The sequence below is a fragment of the Xyrauchen texanus genome, chromosome 4, assembly GCF_025860055.1.
Source record: "Xyrauchen texanus isolate HMW12.3.18 chromosome 4, RBS_HiC_50CHRs, whole genome shotgun sequence".
Taxonomy (NCBI): Eukaryota; Metazoa; Chordata; class Actinopteri; order Cypriniformes; family Catostomidae; genus Xyrauchen; species Xyrauchen texanus.
In genome coordinates, this window is record NC_068279.1 from 35326436 (window position 1) to 35353067 (window position 26632).

At 40.3% G+C, this 26632-nt stretch overlaps 1 protein-coding gene across 1 annotated transcript; it reads right to left on the reverse strand.

The window, feature by feature from the left end:
• Positions 1–556: 556 nt before the first annotated feature.
• Positions 557–11013, reverse strand: LOC127638453 (arrestin domain-containing protein 3-like). Its single transcript, XM_052119994.1, has 8 exons — positions 10523–11013; positions 8627–8708; positions 8394–8541; positions 7944–8046; positions 6654–6910; positions 5901–6063; positions 5254–5396; positions 557–2988 (listed from the first exon to the last, which is right to left on the reverse strand). The coding sequence occupies exons 1-8, from the start codon at positions 10800–10802 to the stop codon at positions 2920–2922; spliced, it is 1245 nt and encodes a 414-aa protein (XP_051975954.1). The 5' UTR covers positions 10803–11013; the 3' UTR covers positions 557–2919.
• Between the last annotated feature and the right edge of the window lie 15619 nt (positions 11014–26632).

Sequence of the window (26632 nt, forward strand, 5' to 3'; positions counted from 1 at the left end):
GTGCCAACCCGCATCTCAGAATAGCATTCAGAGAAGATATACTTCTCACCACAATTGCACAGAGTGGTTATTTTGATATTATCTGTATATATAAATGATCATACTATATATATTATAAATCTGTTTGATATTCACAAAGTATTTGCATACTGCAGTAACTTTTTTACTTTCGAGCTGCCTAAAATTTATTGGGCAGCATCATGTGGAGCAGTGTTGTCTAAAACTGTTTATATTGAATCCTTTTATGTAACTGCTGGACAGAAATTAACATTCTTGAAAGTCCTATGGGAGCATTGTTGCATTTGTTGAACATCAGATAGTGAGGTACCAACACTGCAATTTGTCCACATTTAATGCTACAGGTCTTGATGCTCTTTTAAATTGAGCAGCCTGTTTGCTTCAGTTATTTACTACAGTTATTCAACTGCATTTTAAAATTGTTGATGCCTCAAATATGTAACAATGGTTTGCAGTTTAAATAAAGACGACAAATATAATTATTATTATAGCTTTGCTGTCGAAAAGTGCATAAATACAACACAGCAAATTATAGAATTTCTGGGAGGTTTATTTATTTCAAAGAAAGAACTAAGACAATAGTTAAAACCATTATGAACATTAATTCATAATGATCACTGAAATAAAAAGGACAATAAAAAAACATTGAAACAAAATAAACTAAAACAAGAAATATTGCACTAAAACATACCATATTCAGACTACAGGTCTTTCTTGACAGAGTCAAGAGTTTAGCTTTAACACTGGACTACACAGAAGGCCAAGCATTGATAGTACAATGGAATTGGCCATGCACAAAAAGAAGCACTTGTCCTTTTTGTGTTTAAGCTTATCCTTTCATCAGTTGGTTCAATTTCAAACTATAAATACTAATGAGAAGCAGCTTGTTTTCTTTTTGTTTAATTATCTCTTCAGTACATGGACTACCCATTTCTCTAGAGGTGTGCTACAGCTATTGTTCCCATAATAATTGAGACAAGATGACCAGAACTGTTTTAGCTTGTTTGTCTGTAAAATAAACACTAAATGACCATATCCATCATCAGATCCAATATTTGAACAGAGTTTTACCCATTAAAATCAAAAGTGGCATGTCAAATGATCAACCCTCGCTTTGAAGGACGTTTTGGTTTACCCTTTTGTCCTCAACTAAATATGCTAAGACTAAAAGACAATACAATTATGATTAGTGAGGCTAAAATAGATGATAAAGCATGTTAATGTCAGTTCTTAATCAAGGCAACTATGTTAAGACCACTTCACTTTGTTAATGCCCAAAGTGCAGTGCTCCACAAACTTGCTGAATCATCAACTCCCTCACTTGATATGACTCACTCAACAAGTCAAACACTGCTGGAAACATCTATGTTGGTAAATGGTTGAATGCCAACATTTTTCCAGACCTCAACCAGATAAAAGCAAATTTTTCACTTAAGTTTCACTTAAGTAAAAAGTGCTTTGTAAGGCCATACAGGCTCTGACTAACTTTGTAGTTGAATGAGTTTTTAAAACAAATGTATGACTCATTTCAACTGGATACGGATATCTCTGGACATGACTTGAGTCAAAATCCAGAATCCTCTTCTTTCTTTGCAGCTTGGCTTTTAAAGCTTTTGTGACATTGTGCTTTCAATTTCTCATTCAGCTGCTCTGTCATATCTAGCTACACTGGTCGGTTCACGTGCAGCAGGACAAAAAGGGAACGCCATTAAGTCTTTGAAAGCTGCCTTGTATCTTTATGCATATCTTATTGAATGTTTTTTTTTTAATATTGAATCTGATTTTCTTCAATAGTCTACTTTCTTAAAAAGTTCAATTGAAAAATACTCTACACCATTTCTTGTTTACATTATTTGGCAAACGAAGCGATCACCTGAGACTGAGTGCTTTTTTCAGGTAGAGCTATATAGAAGCCTACAAGGCTATAGACATTAAACAGAAAGGCAACAAACACTTCAGGCAGCCTGGCTGGGCCCCACCCTGTTTTATCTCTTCACTCTTGAGCACACACGAGTGGCAAGAGCTGGACTGTTGCTCATCTACCAAGAAATGTGTGCAACACTTTTAACACCAAGCAAACCATGATGATTGGTTTAAAGGCATTCAACATTAAAAATCTAAAATAATATCCTTGTGAACAGCAGAAAATAAAGCAAAATCTATACTCGGGTTACGAGGCAACATTACAAATAGCTTTCAGACAACATGTTACCAAGCACAGATTACTGTGTGTGTCTGTAAGGAAACAAAATTAATGAAAAAAACAAACGCCCTAAATAGAGCTTAAAAAAGATCAGTGCATTACATCAGTCCTTCCAGTCTGTTTTTCCTCCAAATCTGTTCTCTGCATTGTTCATACATTGTGCAGATAAACACGACTATGTTTTAAGCCTACAATCACTTAGTCGAACGTAGCAAGAGGCTGAGAACTAAAAATAAAACAATCCGTGATTATAAAACTGAGTCACACAACTCAAGCAAAGAAAACAGAAATGTGCAAAAATCAAAACTGAGGCAAGGGAATGATAGGTTTCTCTCAGTTGTACTGTGAATGGCTATGGTTGTAGTGTTTGCCTCTCTTTGGGTCTCTGAAAAGGTCTGCAAGTTCTTTGTCAGCCTTAACAGAAAAGCTAGAGCAAAGTAACTAGTTTGACAAAGCTCTGCTGTCCAACAAGGGTGCATCCATTCTTGGGCTTCGACACAGACAAGACTTTGTGACTGTGACTCTCCGGGTTGGAAGTGAAGTATTTTGAGTTACTTCCTGCACCCTTACTTCTGGATTTTCCCCATACATGTTTTCTCTCAGTGGTGACAGCATAGTGAACAATCGTTGTCACCAGGAGATAAACAAAACCGAAAGCTCCTAAAGTCCAACTGCTTTGGACTTGTGCCATGCATTTCTCAGCGTGATGGGCAGATATCGAGTCTCTGCTCCATGGTTGATGTGGATTGATCTGGATGTGGATCAATCTGAAAAAGAGGGAAACACAAAGAAACAGCTGAAGTTAGACAAACTAATTTTGGTATATTAGTTTAAATATACAAGCTATATACAACAACAAATACAGTATAATCGTCCACAAAGTTTGATGCATGTCATATGTAGGGCTGGACGATATAGCAAAACAATCTTATCATGATATTCTTTTTCATATAATTGGATATCGATATTTATCATGATATTCAATCACATTTGCAAATTGCTAATTTTTTTGAATTTCCAAAAAAAGAAGACAAAACAAAATCCTAAAAAGTCAAAAAAGTCTTTACAAAACTGCATTGGGGCCCAGACACAGCCAATGCAGTGGTGTCTGAGGTATCTTCTATGAAAATATTACAATATTTTACAGAGTTTATCAATTGAGTGCAGTTGGATATGAATATTATAAGATGATCTGTTCATTTTGAATCATAATGACAGTGTGTATATATATATATTTTACATTAAAATTATTTTTCTATTTATTTACAAACAGATATCCAAGTATCTGCATAGAAGCCCTTGTGACTGAGGAATGATACTGTATGGGTGTTCAGGGGTATCTCTAGAGAGAAACTTTTGAAAATGTAAAAGTCTGAATGGACCATTTTTCTATTTTCATTAAAGTGAGAAAGACTAGGCAACAAACTAGTAATTGTTTTGTCTTTCATCCTAGTCAGAGATGATGACATCTGAATAATTTCACAAAATTAGAACTGAAATCTATTTGTTTATTATTAAAGGCTTAGAACATGCTGATTAATAAAACTAAGTTTAGAAAAAAAAAACTTTATGGTCTAAAGGCGCTCTAGAAACACGCATCTCACGTTTACACACATGTGGGGAAAAGAGGAAGCAGGTGTGGAATGGGTCAGGGCGTCAGTGAAGCGTGTTTCAGTGCTAGAGAAAAATATTCAAGAATACAGCGCAGAAAGATCAGATATGATGTACCCGGCACTGTTGTTTGGCGCACTGCTTACTAGAGACGATGAGAGGGCGTAACCATCGTCATGATGTCTTGCAATCAAGATGAAATCAATCTGGGGTCCGGAACGCGGTCACCTGCATAGCGAGGGCAATAGCAACTTCATACAGTCTGAAGCTGCCTTTCCACTGAAGCGGAAGAAATCCACACAAAGTCACTCCCAACGGTGGGGAACTGCTTGCCCCATGCTGCTGTCAATTTTACAATCCACCTTGCGAGCTTGACACTCGGCTTCCAAAGGAAGGAATTGAAAGCGCTCGCTCACATTCCCTCACTATGAGCCAGTGGAAACATACGACAAGAAAGCCAAACTGCTAGTGTTTTTAAGCAACACTCATGTCTAGATGTAGAACACAGGCTAAATATCGTAAATTACTCAAAAGCCTTTCGAGTTTTTTTTATCGCGATAAATATTGATATCGTTTTATCGCCCAGCCCTATTCATATGACACTACTGAGAAATTCAACATTGACAGTCTCGTGATATAATTATTAATGTTATATTCATTAAATTAAGTTCCAAATGTAAGATAGGGAGAAGCTTCTTCAACTAGGTCTGCCAATCATATCCCGAGGATATATACACAGCTGCTTCCCTCAAGGCACGGTCACACATACCTTTTGCATGCCACAATTTCACGGGCGAAATACAGTCATCTAAATGGGAATCCACGTGATCATTAATTTGTGGTGAAGAATTTCCCATCGTGGATTTCATGTTGAAGTTCGGAGGAGTAAAATTTTGGTTAAATTTGACAGGCGAATTCGTTGCGTTGACAAAATAGGTTGTTTCTTAGTTTGGCAGTGACCTCTGTGTGGGCGGTTCTCCATACACAGCGACACTAAATATTCAAAATGGTGAAGCCTTTAGCAGTGAGCTTCTTTTTAACTTCACCCTCCCAGAGTCTAAAGTGCAGCATTAGAAAGAAGCTGCTTGGCAGTTCATTTTTTTGCTTATTTCACATGTGCTCAACATCCGCCAACGCAATCTTCCACAGAATTTCATCATTCGAAGGTATGTGTGACTGTGCCTTCATACCGGTGATAATTCTTCCAGTTTCCCTCAACCTCAACATCTCCAGCTTTATATTTTAAAATCCTAAACCATTTATTATTAAAAACTGATAAGAGATAGACTGGGAGGGGGTGGATCTCAGAGCTCAAGCCCAGTCCTGTGCTTGAGCTCCTCTATTATGGACAGCACACCAAATACGTTTAATGATCTCCAGGACTATATGAACCAGTGAACTCGTAAACACTAAAATCTTACCTCAGAGTAGGGTGGAGGGGGCCGAAATCTAAACTCCTGGATGTAGGCGAATAAAGGGCCATCAAAGTTCTCCCGCCCTGAGGGCACTTCCAGACAGCTGTGCCGCTGTTCTTCTGTAACCACCTCTGCATAGGCTGGAGGAGCTGCAAACAACACAATAAATGTTAACACTGGTACCATGCCAACAGCCTTATCTGGTTCTTTTCAGCACACAATGTAATCTGCTGAACTAAACTTCCTCTTTGGGTGTCTAAATCAAAGGTATACTAAGCAACACTAAAGTTTCTGCTTCCTCTACAATCTGATTCAGCGGTCTTCACATGATCTCCATTTACGTAGACTCTTGACTCATTGTTCACCTAAAAATTATAATCATCATTTACTCACTTCAAACCAATATTACTTTTTTCTTGTTCTGTTAGGGAGATTGTTAAGGACTCAATAATCATTAAGTGGTGACTGAATCTGTCTTCTGCCTAAAATCTCCTTTTGTGTTCCACACAAATAAGAAAGTCATATTGGTTTGGGAGAAAACTTTTCAACAACCAATTTGGGGTGAATTAAAAACATTTCAAGATACATCAAAACAAGTGGCACTTACTGACAACCTAGCAGATGACCAGGTGGTATCATGTAAAGTTCTTTACCTTCAGGCCTCTCGGGGAGGGCAATGCCTAACCAACTCATGGTCATGCTGCACTGGCTACTGACAGAGGAGGTACGGCTACCGAAGGGGTGGAGGGGGATGGTGCCAATCACCAGAGGCAGGTTAATAGAAAGGTTCATGGCTCCTGGGATGTCCACATATACCTGCAGATAAAATAATCAGACATACTGGGTCAATACTTAATTCACTTTAGATGAAGAGCTTCGGCCAAATGGGAAATAACTAACAAACTTGTAGAAGGTAAAGATTCGGTTGCATTATTGAAGTGCTCACAGCCTATTAACAACATATCCACACAATAAATTAGCAATGCTGCTACTGATATATCTAATATGGTTCTCAGTGAAGAACAGAAGAAGTATATCCTCATAATCAGAAGTTGACTTACACAAGTGAAGCACAGACAGATTAGTTTGTGGGTTTGAGGGGTTAATATGTCATTAACATATATTAACATATTTTTGTCTGATCTTCTTATCAGTCTGTGCTGAGAGCAATTGGAATAATCACATGATCATGCATAGTGCTCCATTTGTTGGAGAAAGATGAATTTCAAGGACCTAATCCTTCAACAGCTCTGATTATATGAAAAGCTCTTGTGGTTTTACCAATTATTTTATTAGATGCATTTTTAAGATATAGGAATGACCAGCACTTGTAAAGTTGACTGGTTATCAAGACTTTAAAATCTAAAACTAAACAAACAATAAAACACTAAAAGCACATCACTTACCATGAGTGAATACTCCACTCTGATGATACTGCAGTCTAAGATGGATGGGGACACAGGGGGAATTTTCAACATCTTCCCATTCCATGTCTCCGTCTTGCCAGAAGAAAGCGACTCTCCTCGGATGTTGGCCACCAATTGCTTGATCTCCTTAATCTTCCCTTTGGCATAGAAGTTCTGCGTTTGGTAGATGGCAGCCTTTGGCACAACCATACGGGAGGAGCAGTTTTCAACCTCAGCAAAGATCTGAATGGACTCTCCTGTGTGAGCAAATGAAAATTTCACTTGATGTAATAGTTCCACAAGTGCAAGAGTCCCAAAAAGTGAATGCAATGTACATTTTCAAAGTTAGTTACAAGGGGTGGGGGAAAAAATATTTTATTACAAACCACAATTTTTGAGACCATTTTAAAATCGTATCCCTGATGAATAATCGATTTTTGATCAAATCATAAAAATTACACATTAGCTCAATATGTTAATACAATGGCAGACAGATGTAGGAAGCTATAGTTTTGCTGAGTTCCATATGAACAGGATTTGTCTATGAGTAGTTTTGTCTCTTTAATTCTTTACATTTAGTCCTGCACCGCTACTACGTACAGCCATCAATGCGCCGCTTATTCACTGTCAGATGTTACATTTTTGTTGTGTTCAATGTTCCTGTTATTATGCTTAATCAACAGGTTCATTTGTGAGGTGTTGTGGAGAGTATACACTGTCTTAATAAATTGTTTAGTAGTAAAAAACGAATCAATATATTGATTTCCCAATGCAACGTAATCTTCGTTTGAACCATCGATTTTTAAATCTCAAGATCAATCTTTTACTCTATGTGGCAACCCTCTATAATAAATCACTCACATGTGCAACCAAATTTTGCGGTAAGCGAATAAAAATGTCTGTGATTAGCCACTGGCCAGTTAACTTTCGAGATCCTTTCACTGTGTGTTGAGAGTAAAAGACAAGATCCAAACAATCCATATGTATTGAATAATACATTTGGGTTAAAGGGTTTAATACTTTTTCTATTCTTTACAGACAGTTGTTAAAAAAATAAATAAATAAAAACATTTAATTCTAATCACACATGGATGTGCTAATCGAATAAAAAAATTGAGAGCTCATGAATCTTTTTTTTCTTTCTGAGAAAAAAAGTAGTCAACACGGCTAAATATGTAACATCGAATTGCAATATACAGTACATCGAATAGTCAACTAAATGTCATATCAAATTGGGAGGTTTGTGTCAATTCACAACCCTATCAATTACTAGTAGAAAAGAAGAGTTACCTGGAGTATAACCCTTCCGTTCAATTTTGGCACTTAAGGAGATTGGACCTGAGGTGCAAAACCAGCAGCAAAGTGTTTTTTCTTTAGTGCCTGCCTGTGGGGACTGTGGAAAAGAGAAAAAATAAATACGCTTACATAAAAAAGCCTGTCAGAAAAATTAGCAATAATTGCACATTTAGGGGTACAACAGCTTGTCACTGGGGCAGTACCCTCAAAGGTACACATATTTGTACCTTAACTGTCCCGGAAGGGTATATTTGTACCATAATTGTCTTATCTTTTGTGTCTTATCTATTATGTCTTATCTTAAGGTGTAAAGAAGGTACAGTGTGTGTACCGTTGAGGGTACTGCTCCAGTGACAAGCTCTTGTACCTCTAAAGGTAAACTTTTTGCAAATTCTTCTGACAATGTTGGGTATTTTTCAACAATGCATTGATTGCAAGACTCACCAGCAGGAGAGGAGTGTTGATGTCGATGTGTTCAAAGACTGTGAACTCTTTCTTAGTCTTCATGGGCAGAAGCCACGGCCTGTGCAGCTCAGTCTTCACCCAGTAGCGCACGCTGCCATGCTTCCCTTCGAACGAGGTAGCCAGAGGTCTGAATGTGGAAAATGGAGAAAAATTACATGAGAAAGAATGAAACATACAGGTGAATAATGATTCGGTATGGGCCCGACACTCACGTTTGTGGAAGCTCAAAGCTGAATGCATACTCATGTCTTCCTGAATGAATAGTGGTAAGTCCCTCCTCAGAGTTATCATCCTCTGAAACAGAAGAGAACAATATTCCAAATATACCTTACCTGGTAAAGCATTGAGTACCTTCTTGTTTAATACATCTAATTTATTCAAAAGTCATAAGCAAACCTAGACAAAACATTCAACAATAAAAAAAAAATTCTGTTTAAAAAATCTCCACCATATCATTACATCGTATTTCACTTTGAATTCTAAATGTTTTTTTTTTTTTTACACGTATGAAATAGCACTTGGTGTACATGTGTATTGTGTGTGTTCAGGTTCTGTATTTATTCTGAATGGGAAAATGCTCTTAAAATGCGCTTCAGTTCGCTTACAAAATAAGATAAATGCGAGGTAAACCCCAAATGTTACACTACTTGTTTTAAAAGGTTTCTGTTTCGCCAGCTCAGCAGCACTCCATCAAGCTTAGCAGAGCTGTGGTAAACAAGCGCGCAGAGCTGTCAATCAAAGGCAGACTCCAGCAAGAGAAGACCGGCCTAAACCGGAGCCAGCTGCCTCCCTGTGCCAGCTCGCGCATTACGCATTCAGCGCACGAGCCCCCATTGAATCTACTCGTGTACTGCGGCGCGCACTTATGAGTATTCTCCCATTCAGTATTACACGTGAGAGAAATATGACAAAAAAGAGACACACCAGCAATCACAAACGACAGAAAAACGACCAATTTCCATCATCGATTTCTTTATTGTAACCAAAAAGCAGCAAAATGACATCATAATTAGACAGATTAGAATTTTACAGAGGAATCATTGTCTTTGAAATTACAATACTCATGCAACTAACAGTCATAACATGCACTACTTGATTTGTATATAGAGTCAATACAAGGCAAGAATTGACTAGTTTGTCTCCAGTACCAGAAGCTCATAGGGACTAACAAAAAGCTCCAGACAAAGAATAGCGACTGATTATGAATAAGTCATTATACAGTTTGTTTGGATGCATGAATCAGTGTATGCAAAAATATTAAGGTTTGAAGCGACCTATGGGGAAAACTTCAGTGGAAATGGTGGACTACATAATGCATATAGGTTTAGTCAAAATAGTGCATAAAAAATGTGTGTGCATAAATATGAGCACACACTTTTGCAAAAGTTGCTGCTGTTTTTCTCACTTTCCGCAAAAGCTTGATGTCACAGGAGACACGTTGACGCGTCCACCAATCAGAGACAAGAACAGCTAGCCACTGCATCAAAACAGGATGGAACCGCTTCTAACAATAGGTGAAAACTTAAGATATTATGCCGAAATTCTTGTCATCACTTCTATTTTTTAAACGCATGTTATCAAATAAAATGTACAGAAGTCTCCATTTATTTTACTTATTCGAACTGTGTTAAAGAGCACAGAAGAAGCTAGTATTGTAACATGGCTATAGTATAAGATGACCAAAGTATTGCCACCACAATTCTTTCAAGCTACTTCACTGACACCTGAAAGAATGCTTATGCGTAGCTCGGAAAATAAAATAAAAACAAATGTGCTGAATGTGAATATGGTGATCTAAAGGGATGATCTTTATTTATTGCCGAAATCCTTTATTTTCAATGCCATATTTAGGCTGCCATACGTATGGTGGTGCATTATATGATTTTACCACTAAGCTCATTCAATCCAACAAATGAATACATAAATACAATGAAAAAGAAAAGAAAGCTATCTGCACACACATAATAGCGTCTACAGGTCCACTGGTCAACAAGTATCCAAGTGCAGCCTCCAAAGTATCCAAAGTCATTTCATCCTGGACCACTGAGCATCCTATTCAATCCTGTTCTTCAAAATCTACACTGAAAGCAGTTATTCTGCATGCTTACCTCGTTCATGGCCAATAAGGATGTCTCTATGATTCAGATATTCCACTTCTTCTGTATAATTTTGCGTGTAGGCAGTGTTGGATCCAGCATTTCGCGATTCTGTCCAACGAACTTTCGCAAATCCTTTGGCGTGAATTTTAAGGGACTTGACGCGAATCTCGCCGGTGACTTCGATAATAACTCTTCCTGAGACGGAGTCCCCGCTTGAGAAAACAGGGACATTGCTGTCATTTAGACAGTCATAGCTTACAATGAAGCTCTTTACCTTTCCTAGCACCATGGTGGCAAGAAAATAAAATGTACAAATTTATGTAGAAAAAAAAACCCAACACACACTCCGCAAAGTCTATGAAAACAATCTCGCATGAAAAATGCAAGACATAACACTGAATAGTGTCATTGAGGTGAGAGACCTGAATAACAGCAAATTATGCTGTTAACGTGTCTCAGCCGAAGACTTGACGGTCTGCATTGAAAGACAGCGATATTCCGCCAGCCGACTCTCTTTAAGCGCTGTTCTTGTGGGAAAAACAAGGTACAGCGCATGCGCAGCACTTCTATCCGACGCCACCCCCCCCCTTCCGCTTTTTGTGCAGTTCTTTGACACCGAGACACAGGAGACAAATAAAACTGAACAGCTGAGCAATGTAGTAAAATAATACGTGGAAGTCTAGAGATTTTTCACACTTTTAGGCAGAGTTCCACACTAACGTTTTAACAGTTTGGTTACAGAGCAACACGGGCTCTAGCTACTCCTGATGAATGCACAACAGCACATTTTTAATGCATTTTTGCAGAAATTAAAGGAGTATACATTTATTATTTTTGGACCGTTTTTTGACATAGGTTGTAATATAGCATGGTAATGGGGGAAGCTAAAGGATCATTATGAAGATTGAGGTTGGATTTACATTACAGCAATTGTAGGTTCATCTGCTGTAGGCCAACGTTCTGTGTATGAATTTTATGTTTATTTTTTTATGCAATGCACTTTCAAACACCATTTTAAAAGCCCCTCAAAATAAAGTTTTACTTACAACAGTATTTGGTTGTCATTTTGAGAACTGGTGCGCCACCCAGTGGTTATGAGAACGTTTTGATGGTTCCACGGCTACAAACGCGTGAAGGCGTTATTGTTGTATTCTGCTACCATCTAGTGGTGTTGAATAACGGCAATAAGAAATCTGTTGCCATGAAAAGCTTTATATCTTTTTTCTTCATAGCATCCTCACTCTCTGTGTGGAAAACTTGAAGAACATAGTCCACATTGATTAGATATTATTAGAGAACATCAGTTTTAATGTATTATGGGACATCCTAGGATGTAAGGTCACAGATTAAATCAGGCAAACATGATCAGCAAGGGACAGATGCACAGTTCCAATTGTACCCATTGCATGATTAACATGGTTGCCAATGCTCCTTCTAGAGTATTTTTTATAGCTTTTATTCAGTCAGAAAACTTATTAATGACATAAAATATTTAGGACAGACAGACAGACAGACAGATAATACATAGAAAATTATGCAATGTAAATTATTTTGTAAAGTAGATTTAGTCCAAAAATGTGATTGTAAATGAGCATTTTGGTTTGTCTGCTTGCCACAGAATGCCTCATATCAGGGTTAGTGTAAGAGCCACCTGTAAGTCTCCCATGTGTTCTATGTTTATGGTTTCATTCATAATATTCACTGCACTCGGATTGTAGGTGGTGGGCGTGTCCACCGGGGCTTGGGCGGAAGTGATAGTGGTCTATTTGTTTGCTTCACCTGTGCACCTGAAGACAATGGGGTTTTGACAGAGAGAGGGTGTGAGCCTGGGAGCGAACACTTTCTGTTGACCGCACTCGCGCACTTTCACAGCAATCTTCATGACGTTGTACCTTTAAGTGTTGAAGTGAAATAAATGCTGGAAGTCAGACAGTTGAGTGGAAATGAGTTTTTGCGCGTCGCAGTGTTTTCAGTCTCTCAGTGTTTAGTCCCTCGCAGCTGCAACTTTTGTTTTTGCGTTGTCTACAGCCGCTAAAATTAGTCAACAGAAAGGTTTTAAACCAGAGTGTTGTTCTACGGAAACGAGCTGTTCAACAAGGATTCCACGGATCGCAACGGGACGCTTTGGATATCAGAGGAAACACGGAAATATTTGTGGCACCGCTGTATTGGATGGCAGTTTATTCATTACCGCTCGGATTTGGACCGCGGATAAAGACCCGGCCGCGATTGATACAGCAACGGAAGCGGTATGTAACTTTTCCATTTAAGCTGTGCAAGTTGTTTGTCTGAACACAGTGTAAATAGGTTACTGCCGCTCGTCCATAGGGGACGCATTGTTGCTTGCTGGTGTTTATTGTTGGTCTTTGGATGTGGTTTATGACGCAGCGGTTGATTGATTGATGGATTGATGTACTGAACGGTGTGGATTCTTGGATGATTTGATCAACAAGTGGATCAAAATAAAATTCAGACGTCAATGGTTCAGAGATGGATGAACAAAAGAGAGAAATCAAACTCACTGCCAAGGCCTTGGTGAATAAAATTGAAACACTACAAAAGGAACGTAGAAAAAATGTTCATAAAATTAAAAGTCTAATACAGACAATAAAGGATCTCATGCAAAAGATGACAATGCCCCACAAGTGCGATCCCATCTTGAGAAAATGAGTCAAATGGTGGATCGAAACTACTATGTTACATGAGTCTGTGATTCCCATGCTTCCTGAAGAGGAACAAGAAAAACAAAAGGAATGGTTTGTGAATGTACTAAAATGCCACAATGGATTTATGGAGGATGCAAAAGGATGGCTTTCTGAAATGGGGAGACAAACAAGCCGTACTGTTGCTCATGTTGTCACAAATGATGCTCCCATATTTGTATCGCAAAAGGAATCAATGCACAAGTTGGACGAACCTCATAATGATAATGAGTCTGATGTTTCAAATCACTCTGGGCAAAATGTTCAAGCCTCTGTTATACAAGATGAAATTAAACCAAGTGATAGTGTGTCAAACATAGGAAGTAAATGTTCGAATATTAAGCAGAGCTCGGCTGGAAAAAGGTCCAGTGTCTCAATAACATCATCAGCACGCATTAAAGCAGAGGCAGATATGGCTGCTCTCATTGTAAGACAAAGATTATTGAAGGACAAACATGCATTAGAAGAACAAGAGGAGCAGCTAAGGAAAAAACGGGAAGAGTTTGAACTTGAAGTGGAAATAGCCGCATCAGTGGCCAAAGTGAATGTGCTGAGAGGCTCAGGAGGGTCTCGTGCTTCAAGTCATCCATCTGTGAAGTCTAATGGCATGAATTCTTATCTAGAAAGGGGACAAAGAAAACCAAAACACTTAATGCTGAGGCAAAAGCATTTGTGCCTGAAACGAATATTCCAATACTTGGACAGCCCAATCCACATTTTTTGGGTACAAAAACTCAAGTGGAAAATGTTATTCAACCATCACAACCTCAACCCACATCGTCTAGATGTCCAGAAGTCACGGGACATCAAGATACAGTACAATCACGTCCACTGTTTCAGCACAGGAGTCATCAATTGGCAACACAGGTGACAAGCAGCAGTGATCAAAGTCAAATAATTACGGTTTTGGAAAAACAAAATGAAATAACTGCTTTATTGGTTCAGCAACAATCTCTTTCATTTCTGCCTAAAAGAGACATTCAGGTTTTTGATGGTGATCCTTTGCAATATCACACCTTCAAGAGGGCTTTTGAACACAGCATCGAAGAGAAGGCTGACAATCCTAAAGACTGCTTGTACTTCCTTGAACAGTACACCAGGGGCAGCCAAGGGATCTTGTCAGAAGCTGTCAACATATGGCACATGATAGAGGATATGCCAAGGCTAAGGCTTTGCTACAAGAGCATTTTGGTAATGCACAGAAAATTACTTCAGCCTACATGGATAAGGCTCTTTCATGGACACCAATAAAATCTGAAGATGTGAAATCTTTACAGGCATACAGTCTTTTTCTACGAGGGTGTTGTAACGCCATGGAAGATGTTGAATATATGGAAGAGTTGAACATGCCTACCACTATGCTGACCATCAGTAAAAAGTTGCCCTACAAATATAGGGACAGATGGAGAACTGTGGCTTGTGAGTTGCAGGAAAGGAGAGGCCGGAGAGCCACATTTACAGATATTGTCGGCTTCGTTGAAAGACAAGTGAAGATTGCAAGTGATCCGCTATTCGGGGATATACAGGATACACCATCAACAACAGCAATCAAGGACGCTAAGGAAGTCTAGGTTTGAGCCTCGTTCTAGAGCCAAGGGGAGTAGCTTTGCTACCACCATTGCAACAGTGGAAAGGAAAGTTGAATATGGAACAAATTTAAAAGAGGGAAGGTCAGCTGGTATGAAGGCTTGTATGTTTTGTGGAGGTGAGCACACATTGGATCTGTGCCGCCAGTTGGACAAGAGGGTGCATAATGAGAAGATTACTTTCTTAAAGGAACATGGTGTGTGTTTTGGCTGTTTGTGCATTGGGCACATGAGCCGAGACTGTAGGAAGCGCCTCTCATGCAAAGTATGCAGTTTGAAGCACCCTACTGTACTCCACATTTATCCAAAAGAGAAAGAAATTAATTTGATGCAAACCAAAGGAGAATCTGAGACCGCAGTGGGTAGTGCTCTGATCTCTGTTCAATCCAGTGGTCTCACTGGGGCCGGTGACCCAGACTGTACACTCTCCATAGTTCCAGTTCAAGTGAAACCTAGGAAAGGGCATAAGGTGTTGATTACCTATGCCTTCCTGGATCCTGGGAGCTCAGCGTCATTCTGCACAGAGCGGCTGATGAACAAGCTGAATGTCAGGGGACAAAGAACTGGTATTCTCCTTCGGACTATGGGTCAGGAGAAGGTCGTTGGAAGCCATATTGTTTCAGATTTGGAAGTGGCTGAATTAGACAGTGATTGTTTTTGTGAACTACCTGATATTTACACGCAGAAAAACATGCCAGTTCATCGAGGCAACATTCCTCGTCAGAAAGACCTCCAACGATGGCCACATCTGAAACATGTCCAGATAAGGGAGATTGATTCAGATATTGACCTGCTGATAGGAACCAACGTCCCCAGAGCACTGGAGCCATGGCAAGTTATTCGAAGCAAGGAGGGGGGCCCATACGCAGTCAAAACGATGCTGGGCTGGACTGTAAATGGACCTCTTATAGGCGATGAAAGTAGAGAAACTATTTGTGGACAGTTAGATGTCACTGTCAATAGGATCTCTATTGCAAACCTCAACGATCTGTGGAAGCAGCAGCTGAAGGTAGATTTTCCTGAATGTAGTCAGGATGAGCAGATGGGGTTATCAAGAGAAGACTGTCAGTTCATGGAGTATGTTACAAAATCTGCTAAATTGGTGGATGGCCATTATAGTATTGGCTTACCTTTAAGAAAAAAGGATGTAAACATGCCAAACAATAGAAAAGTTGCCGAACAGCGTGCTATGAGCCTCACAAGGAGGTTTGAAAAGGATGCTCCATTTCATGCTGATTACACGGCATTTATGAATGACATGATCTCCAAGGGCTATGCAGAGAAGGTACCAACCGAGAATCTGGATCGGAGCGACGGCAGGGTATGGTATATACCACACCATGGTGTATATCACCCGAAGAAAGGAAAGATCAGGGTCGTATTTGACTGTAGAGCTACATTCCAGGGAACATCTTTGAACGTTCAGCTCCTACAGGGACCCGATCTTACCAGCATGCTAATTGGAGTCATGACCAGATTCAGAAAGGAGCCTGTTGTACTCATGGCAGACATCGAGGCTATGTTTCACCAAGTCAGAGTACCAGCTGAGGATTCAGATCTGTTGAGGTTTCTCTGGTGGCCGGATGGTGACCATAAGCAGAGCCTAGTGGAGCACAGAATGGTTGCGCATCTGTTCGGAGCCACATCTTCGCCAAGTTGTGCAAGCTTTGCTCTCAGAAAGTGTGCGGAAGATAATCGGGAACAATTCAGCTCCAAAGTAATCGAAACAGTCCTGCACAATTTCTATGTAGATGATTGCCTTACATCAGTGGCTTCAGAGGAGGAGGCGATAGCACTCTACCAAGACCTTTGTGCCCTTTGTTCGAAAGGGGGCTTTCAACTAATGAAGTGGATCAGCAACAGACGTGCAGTGCTGGCAGCTATACCTGCAACAGAGAGAGCAAAAGAGGTTAAGGATTTGGATTTGGACAATGACACACTTCCTGTAGAAATAGCATTGGGCATACAGTGGTGTGTTCAGTCCGACACTTTTAAGTTCAAAGTCCTCATCAAAGATCGACCCTTAACCAGAAGAGGGATCCTCTCCACGGTCAGTTCAATCTATGACCCCTTAGGAATATTGGCACCTGTGGTCTTATCTGCCAAAAAGATCCTTCAAGACTTGTGCAGAAAGGACCTTGGTTGGGATGACATTATACCAGACTTGTCCGCACAGGAGTGGAGAAGTTGGCTGAAAGAGCTCTGGCAGCTTGAAAAGTTTGAAGTTGACAGATGCCTAAAACCAATGGATTTTGGGGAAGTGATTTCTGCTCAGTTACATCATTTTGCGGATGCATGTGAGAGCGGTTATGGAACAGTGACTTACCTTTTATTAAACAACATAGACAGAAAAGTTCACTGTGCTTTCATAATGGGTAAAGCCAGAGTGGCTCCATTAAAACCAATCACCATCCCTCGTGATGGAGTTGACGGCTGCCATGGTTGCAGGTCGAATGGATGAGCTGTGGAGGAAGGAGCTGCAGATGCAACTTCAGGACTCAATTTTTGGACTGATAGTACTTCCGTTCTGAAGTACATCAGCAATGAGACCTCAAGGTTTCGTACCTTTGTAGCCAATCGGGTTTCAAAGATATTGAGTGTATCAAATCCATCTCAGTGGAGGTATGTTAACACCACAAGCAATCCTGCTGATTTAGCCTCCAGGGGAGTAAAGGTTACATCACTCCTGAGAGATAATATATGGGTGTCTGGACCTCAGTTCCTTGTTGGGCCTGAAGAGGGGTGGCCTAAAACCCCGATGGCTCTGTGAGAATTCCACCAGATGACCCTGAGGTCAAGATGGGCTTGATTGTGAATGCTGTGCAGGCTGAAGAGAGGATCGATGCAGTCACTGCTTGATTAACTACTTCTCCTCTTGGATCCGTCTGAAGAAGATGGTTGGTTGGATCCTTAAGCTGAAGAGTCTACTACTGTACTTCAGTCAGAAGAGGAAGCAACTGAGTGTGACTCTTGCTCATTCTGGCTTGGATAAGGACCAACAGGGAAAAGAAATAGAAAAGGAGATGCAGAGTATCAAGGCTAAGACTTGCAGTGGTCTTCTTTCAGTTGAGGAACTTAGAAAAGCTGAGATGGAGATTATTAAATTTTGTCAGAGAAGGAGGTTTCCTGGAGAATTCAGCAGTTTGCGAAAGGGCGAAAGTGTGAAAAGGACTAGTCACATTCACAAACTCAACCCAATACTTGAAGATGGTATTCTGAGAGTTGGAGGACGACTAAGCAGAGCAGCTATGCCGGAAGAAGCTAAGCATCCTGCCATATTGGCAAAAGATTTACACATTTCTGACATAATTCTTCAGCACATACATCAAGAGGTGGGGCACAGTGGTCGTAACCACATGCTAGCTAGCCTGCGCCAAAGATATTGGATCCCTGGGGTTAGTGTGGCTATAAGGAAAACCCTGTCTAAATGTATTGTCTGTCGACGACTGCATGCTGCTTCAGGCCAACAGCAGATGGCAGATTTACCTCAGGACAGAGTTTCTCCAGATGAACCTCCATTCACTCGGGTTGGAGTTGATTACTTGGACCTTTTGAAGTTAAGCGAGGAAGGAGTACATTGAAGAGGTATGGGGTTCTCTTCACATGCCTCTCCATAAGAGCGATCCACATCGAGTTGCATCGTCCTTGGACACAGATTCTTTTATTAATGCTCTTCGACGCTTTACAGCAAGACGTGGACAAGTATTGGAACTGCGCTCAGACAATGGAACCAACTTTGTCGGTGCAGAGAGAGAATTGAGAGAGGCAATGGAAGGTTGGAATCATGCTCTAATTAACAGCACCCTCCTTCAGAAAGGAATTAAGTGGGTTTTCAATCCCCCCACAGGATCACATCATGGAGGGGTTTGGGAAAGGTTGATAAGGTCTGTGAGGAAGGTCTTGAATTCCACCCTGAAGTTGCAGACCCTTGATGAGGAGAGTCTTCACACAGTTCTCTGTGAAGCAGAAGCTATTATCAACAGCCGTCCTATTACCAAGGCATCCACTGATCCCAATGACTTGGAACCACTAACCCCTAACCATCTGTTGCTGCTTAAGATTATGCCATCTTTGCCACCGGGTCAGTTCAAAAGGAGGACATCTACGCTCGTCGCAGATGGAAACAAGTTCAGTATATATCTGACTTGTTTTGGAAACGTTGGATTAAGGAATACTTGCCTCTTCTTCAGGAGCGTCAGAAGTGGTCTGGTGTCAAGCGCAACTTCCTTACTGGAGATATTGTACTCATAGTTGACGACTCAGCACCTCGTAACTCATGGCTTACAGGAAGGATTGTGCAAACTATCTCTGACAGAAGAGGACTTGTTCGATCAAGTGCTGAATTAGGACGAAGACCAGTTATTTGGACAGGCCTATTACCAAGATTTGCCTTCTACAGGAAGCAGAGGAGTCATGAGGATATCCAGCTGACCTTTGAACTTCTTAGACTTTGACTTTAACCTTGACACTGTTATACGGACCTTTTTTCTTTACATGACTGACTAAGTGATTGTGAAGATCACTCTTTACAAAGACAAAGGACTCTGTCTCTTTCTTTTGTTTGGTCTAAAGAAGAAAGGATACTTTCAAAAAGACTGTCTTATCCTGAAGAAAAGAAAAAAAAGATATATTGTTGATCTCCTACATAATGTGCAGTTGTATAATTATTGTGTTAAAATAATTAGGGGCCGGAATGTAAGAGCCACCTGTAAGTCTCCCATGTGTTCTATGTTTATGGTTTCATTCATAATATTCACTGCACTCGGATTGTAGGTGGTGGGCGTGTCCACCGGGGCTTGGGCGGAAGTGATAGTGGTCTATTTGTTTGCTTCACCTGTGCACCTGAGGACAATGGGGCTTTGACAGAGAGAGGGAGTGAGCCTGGGAGCTGAACACTTTCTGTTGACCGCGACTCAAGCACTTTCACAGCAATCTTCATGACGTTGTACCTTTAAGTGTTGAAGTGAAATAAATGCTGGAAGTCAGACAGTTGAGTGGAAATGAGTTTTTGCGCGTCGCAGTGTTTTCAGTCTCTCAGTGTTTAGTCCCTCGCGGCTGCAACTTTTGTTTTTGCGTTGTCTACAGCCGCTACAGTTAGGAAAAAACAAGATAATGTTTCCTGCTGATGTGTTAGAAATTATACATATGCAAGCATTATAAATGTCTGAAACCCATCACACAGTAAAAGTGTTAGTATATTTCACTTAAGTTAGGCATAATGTCTTACTTAGCACATTACAAATTCAAGTCAAGTGAAATTTACAATATTTGTATAGTGCTTTCACAACAGATGTCGTTTCAAATCAGCTGTACAGGAAATTAAGCTATAACAGAAAATGAATGAATATAATGCAATTATAGTTATTTATGTTTAGTATGGTTAGTGCTTTAAATTAGTAAAGCTCATCCACACACATTCCCCTTAATAATGTAGTAAATGCCAGCCAATTCACTCCCAAGATTAGTGGATGGGTGAGGTGGGAATTAACTGCAGCCTTCTATGTTTTTGTCCCTGAAATTGAATAGTAACCATCACTACAATGTAATTTTGTATATCCCCATGCACATACTTTACCTTCACCTACCAGCTTGTATCCAAAGCCTCTGACTGAACCAAGCTTTGGTGAATGGAGATTTGATTACAACCTGAATCCACCACGGCTTTATGCGTACCATCTTAATACTCACAGGTATCCAATACGCTCCTGCTCAATCGGGGGCAGCCTGTGGTGCATGGGGGACCCAGACATATGTCTCCACCTCCATTGTGGGGCATCGGTCCTGGAAATGCCCAGGTTCCCCGCAGCTCCAAAAGATCGACCCAGATTTCACGCCAAAACCCGAAGTAGCAGATTCACCAGCCATTGTGGGAGAATGGCAAGGGTTAGGGTTGAATGGCCCATGGGATCGGGGTACTGGTTTTGGTGTAGGAATTCCCCATTTCCAGGGAACAGGAACAGGATGACAGGAAGGAGAGTTGTAGGGAGGAGAGAGAGAAGGCTCGCTGCCCCCTGATTACGCCACCATATGGTCCTCAGCCAGCTGGACCGCCTCATCCAGTGACGCTGGGCAGTGGCACTGGACCCACTCCGCAGTTCCTTCTGGTAGCCGGACAATGAACTGTTCCAGTACCATGAGATCGAGCACTTCCATGGCGCCAAATTCTTAAGCCAGCAGCCACCTTTGGCAGGTGTTATGGAGATGTTGGGTGAATGCGAATGAGTGACTGTGCTCGCCAAGCATCTGTGAGCGGAAGTGTTGCAAATGTTATTCTGGCTGCGGAATACCAATGCAAGATGGCCTTCCTCAAGTCAACAGCGGCAGTAGGCGGACCGCCCACTGGTTGCTCGGCCACTTCCATGTTTAGCTGTTTACTCAAAGAGCTCGATAAAAGCCTCCGGGTCATACTGCAATCCCATCTTTGTCAGTGTGACGGGCATGGCCATGGGTGGGTCCAGAGACATGGCTGAAAACCCCTACTGGTGTACAAAGCTCTATAGCATGTGCTGGTCCTCTGTAGAGCCTGATGTTGGGTTTGGTGGCTGCCAGCAAGGGTCTTGATTACTTAGGCCAACAGCGAGACCTTCATGATGGTATTTCTTCCTCCTTGTTTCCGGGTTTTGGCACCACTGTGACAAGGTCTCTTGCTTAGTCTTGAAGGAGGAAGTGGAGGCCAGGTAATCGGTCCTTGTAAATCTTTATTTTACACACTTTCTCTTTCTAACACACAGAGGATTTATTTTCAGCACACCAATGAACACACACACACACACACACACACACTCGACTGCTGCATGCATCTCTCTCCCCTACAGTGGTCTGGATTGCCCATTTATCCCTCTCCACTCTCACTGCAAACACAAAACCGCTGTAAGAGGTGATTTCCCACAGGTAATTACCCTTACCGATCTGTCTCTCTCCCAGCCTCGCTCTATGCAAAAATCACTCGGCCACGCCCCCATCACCACACAACCGTACTGTCAACATCAAACAAGGTAAAAAAAAAAATACAAAAAAATGAGAAAAGAACTGCAGCTTATCCATTTCCTATATAAAAAAATGTAAGTGGTTGTTAGGAGCACCATAATAAGCACTGAGCTTGAATTCATGCATAAAGTCCATAAAACCATTGAGTCATCATTGAAACAGCATAGCTATACTTAGAAGTTTGGCTGGTAAAGGAGACTAATGAGGCACATTAGGATAAAACTCCTGAGTGCTTTGATTTGGATCAAAAGCTGGGACAGATGGAGTCAGATGGAAACCAGGTGACATGGCATTAGGATTTGGATATAATTCTGCCACAGCAGGTGCAGTAACCCTGGGTTGAACAGAGGGGGATAAAGCCCTCTAGCTGGTGGAGGAGGAGGAGGAGGAGGAGGAAGTACACCAGCAGTTGCAGGTGGATAGGGGACAATGTTAGGATGAAGTGGGGGATATGGCTGGAATCCTCCATGTGGACCTTGCAATGGAGTACACTGTTGGACAGCTGGAAGGATAACCACAGGGCATTTGATTTCTGAATGTGTGGCAAAAGGTAGATCCAGATACATCTGAAAGAGAATAATGTAAATAATAGTTTAATTGAGCTGTCAAACAGGAGATAATTGTTTGAAAAACACTAAAGAGAGAGAGAGAAAATCTAATAATTTATTAAAGGTATAGTTCACCCAAAAATGACAATTCTCTCAGGATTTACTCACCCTCCTGGCATCCAAATATGTATGAATTTCTTTCTTCAGCAGAACACAAATTAAGATTTTTTGAAGAATATTTCAGCTCTGTAGATCTAAGTGAATTAGCACCAAAATTTTGAAGTTCCAAAATTCACATAAAGGGAGCATAAATGTCCATAGGACTCAAGTGGTTAAATCCATGTGTTCAGACACCAAATGATAAGTGTTGGTGAGAAACAGATCAATATTTAAGTACATTTTTAATTGTAAATTATCCTCCCTGCCCAGTAGAGGGTGATATGCACAAAGCATTGTAATCACCAAAAACAGAAGTAGGAGAAAGTGGAAGTGAAAGTGAAAGTGAAGGAAAAAGTACATATATATTGATCTGTTTCTCACCCACACCTATAAAACAGTTTCAGAAGACATGGATTTAACCACCAGAATACTTTTACAGTTGTGGCCAAAAACATTGATACCATTGGTAAATATGAGAAAAGAAGACTGTGAGAAATATATCCTTATTGTTTATCCTTTTGGTATTTCATTCAAAATATTCACAAAAATAAATCTTCAGATATATATCAAACAATTCCAAACACAACACTAGTTTGAACAAAAAACAAATATATGTGTGACACAATTATTGGCACCCTCCAGAAGTGTCTGACAAACTGAAAACACTTGAGTTTGTTGTTGGATGAGAGCAGAGGACTGTTTCTTGAAACCCTCCCAAACAACTTTTTGGCTGTTGATGTAGGTGATGTCTGATTGTAGGTTTGGAGACTTTCTGACCCCAAGACCAAACTAATTCCTGCAATTCTCCAGATGTGATCTTGAATATTTGGCCACTCGAAGTCGAACCATCCTCCTCACCGTGCGTGGAGACAATATAGACAAACGTCCTCTTTCAGGATGATTTGTAACATCTCCAGTTGATTTGCACCTCTTAATTATTGCCATGATGTTGGCAATGGGTATTTTCAATGATTTAGCTATGTTCTTATATCCACTTCCCATTTCCCCAAAAGCTCAACAACCCTTTGCTGCACATCATAACTTTATTCTTTGAGAGAATTTGGCCTGTGTGTTACCCCATATTTATACCCATGTGAAGTCATTGCTGAAAAATGTAATGTTCCTTGTCACCCAGGTGCAATACAAAATGTCAAATATGAATGGGAATACACTTCATATATATATTACTCCTAAGAATTTCTAGGGGTGCCAATAATTGTGGCAAATGTGTTTTGGAGAAACATATTTACTTTTTGAGATATTTACCTCTGCACTTCATTAACTGTCTGATTTGGTTCAGCTATGAAATCTGACATCAGAAGACTACAAAGGACTGCTGAGCACATTATTGGTTGCCCCTTTCCCTTGCTTCAAGAACTGTACACTTCCAGATTGAGGAATAGGCCTGGTAAAATCACTCTGGACCCCACTCACCCATTCCACTGCCTTTTTGAACTGTTGCCTTCTGGCCGACACTACAGAGCACTGAACACTAGAACCGTGAGGCACAAGAATGTTTTTATCCCTCAGGATATCCAAGTGCAATAATAATTAAGTGCAATACACAGCCTAGTCAGTTATATTATTTAACATATCCTACCTCTTCTGCATTATATTACCTTGCACTGTATATAACAGGTTTGTATTTGTACATACTATATGTATATTTTTGTCTTATTGTGTATTTCTATATATACTTATATTTCTATTAGCTTTTTATTTTTATTCTATTATTATTATTATTATTATTATTACTACTACTACTATCTCTGTCTTATTGTTGTATTGTTTGTGCACTGGAAGCTTCTGTCACCAAGAAAAATTCATTTTGAACCATACTTGGCAATAAAGCTCATTCTGATTCTGATCTTTTCCACACACAGAACCATTCATAAATGATCTCACCCACTTCTCACCCCAACACACACACGTTTGCCAGAGGTTGTGTTCATTAATAGGGTGATACTGTACATATTTTTCCAGGTGAGTGGTACCTGGGTGAGAGGGTCTCTTATAATAATTTACTAATTATTAATGGTCTTATATATATTTATTTACTCCAGCCTTCATTGTTTAGGGAGGAGAGTAGGTACTGTTCTTAGTACCAAAAACAGGCCTAACTTTTAGACTTTTTTAATGTAGCCTTGTTTTTATGAGTGCTTTTAAGCACATTTTATTTGCACATTTTGCACCTCTGACACAATAAACATTCTTTTTGGAATGCCATTCCTCCTCTTTGTGACTGCTATGGTCCCTATGACATATTGTGAGAGAAGAAACGGTGTTACAAAAAGATGTTTAATCCATCAGAGGTGCAAAATATGCAAATAAATAAGTGTTTTAAAGTGAATATAAAACCAAGGTTCCATTTAAAAAACAGTCTAAAAGCTAGACCTGTTTTATGTACTAAAACAGTACCAACTCCCCTCCCTCAAATATATAGGCCAGAGTATATTGCGCTCAAGCAGCACTAGCAACCTTATCCATGTGCTCTAACAAATCTATATATATATATATATAATAAAAAATGATTTGTTATAACCACTGGTGGAGTGTTCACGTATGAAATTATGTGCGTACTCGTCCCAGGACAGGAAACGACTCTAACGGTTCTGGTGGCGATGACAGAAGGTTCTGATTTCTCATATGACTGATACTCACAGTAACACTAATACTGTTACTCTTATTATTTTGGGTATAGCTAGCCATTCTTGCACTGGTCCCAAGTCAGCTAGAAAGCAGAAATGCTTCCCTGACTCTGTTTCTTATCCCTCGTAGACTGACATTGATTCACAGGCACCAAAACCTCTCCCATTTAAGCCTAGCTGTCCATTCGGTATTGACTTAGGTAGCATGCGTCAGGCTATGTGGTCAACCTCCAATATGATGCTGCGAGAAATTGACTTTTTCATGTTGTTTTTTACTCAGGATGTAGTTGCTGAGATATGCAGCTTTTCAAACCATCAGGGGCGGGAGCTTGTACTTAACTGTCGGTCATATTCTAGCTACCAAGGAGCTTGGATGGAGGTGACCAACGATGAATTCAAAACTTTCTTGGGTTGCTCATTTATATGGGGTTTTCAATTTTCCCTGATTCCCATCATCATTGAGGGCTCGTGGGCGAGGGGATTTATGTTGTGTGACCACCACAAGACTCTTTTAGCAGCTCTACGTGTTGTAGATACTACCACAGAGGATAATCAGGATTGCCTTAGGAAGTTGCGTTATCTTATGGACCACCTCAAACATAAATGCCAGCTGCTCATTTAGCCTAACCAAAATCTCGCAATAGATGAATGTATGGTCATGTCTAAAGCTTAGTCAGGATTTAAACAATACATGAAGGGCAAGCCTGCTCGGTGGGGTTTTAAATGATGGGTAATTTATGCAAAATCTGACTTGGAGTATACTCTCGACTTTAATGTTTACACAGGTAGTTGTGATAGGCATGTCACTGACTTGTCCACCAAAGTAGTTAAATCATTACTGCAGGCATTCAAAGACCAGAGCCACAATGTTTGGTTTGACAACTTTTACAGCTCTTATGGTTAAGTTGATAGAAATGGTAACTAATGCCTGTAGGACATGCAGGGTGAATCGTAAACTGTTTCCTGCAGACTTTATAGACATCAAAAGATGGAAAACGCAAGACAGCTCGTGGGGATATGAGGTGGTGTAGAATTGAGGGGAATATACTTGTAATTCAGTGGAAGGACATACATGCTTCTCCAATTTCCACAATGCGAATGGCTAAACCGAAATTACTAGGTTTGTAAAAAATGATGGAGACTAGACAAAAGAAGTAGCCCTCCAGACCACTGTCATCAGCGATTATAACAAAAGCATGGGCAGTGTTGATAGGTCAGACCAAATTATAAAATCTTACGACGTCCTACAAAAAATTCAGAAGTGGTGGAAGACTCTTTTTTTCTTCTTTTCACTTCATAGTTGACACTCTGCACAGCCCATGTCCCTAAATTTGAAAAGTCCTCTAAGAGATGTTGGCTATTATATCGGAAATATATATATATATCAATCGGACTGAAAATAAACGTAAATAGCTTGTTGCACGCCAGAATGTAATGGCAAAAGACTTTGCTTGGTTTGCGATATGAACTCTTTTCAGTCTTGGCACAC

Coding starts and splice junctions, on each gene's coding strand:
- LOC127638453 (XM_052119994.1), bottom strand. CDS start 10,802: ATGGTGCTAGGAAAGGTAAAGAGCTTCATTGTAAGCTATGACTGTCTA. Junction 8,047..8,393: donor TCAACACTCCTCTCCTGCTG/GTGAGTCTTGCA, acceptor TCTTTTCCACAG/TCCCCACAGGCAGGCACTAA. Junction 6,911..7,943: donor ACGGAAGGGTTATACTCCAG/GTAACTCTTCTT, acceptor TTGCTCACACAG/GAGAGTCCATTCAGATCTTT.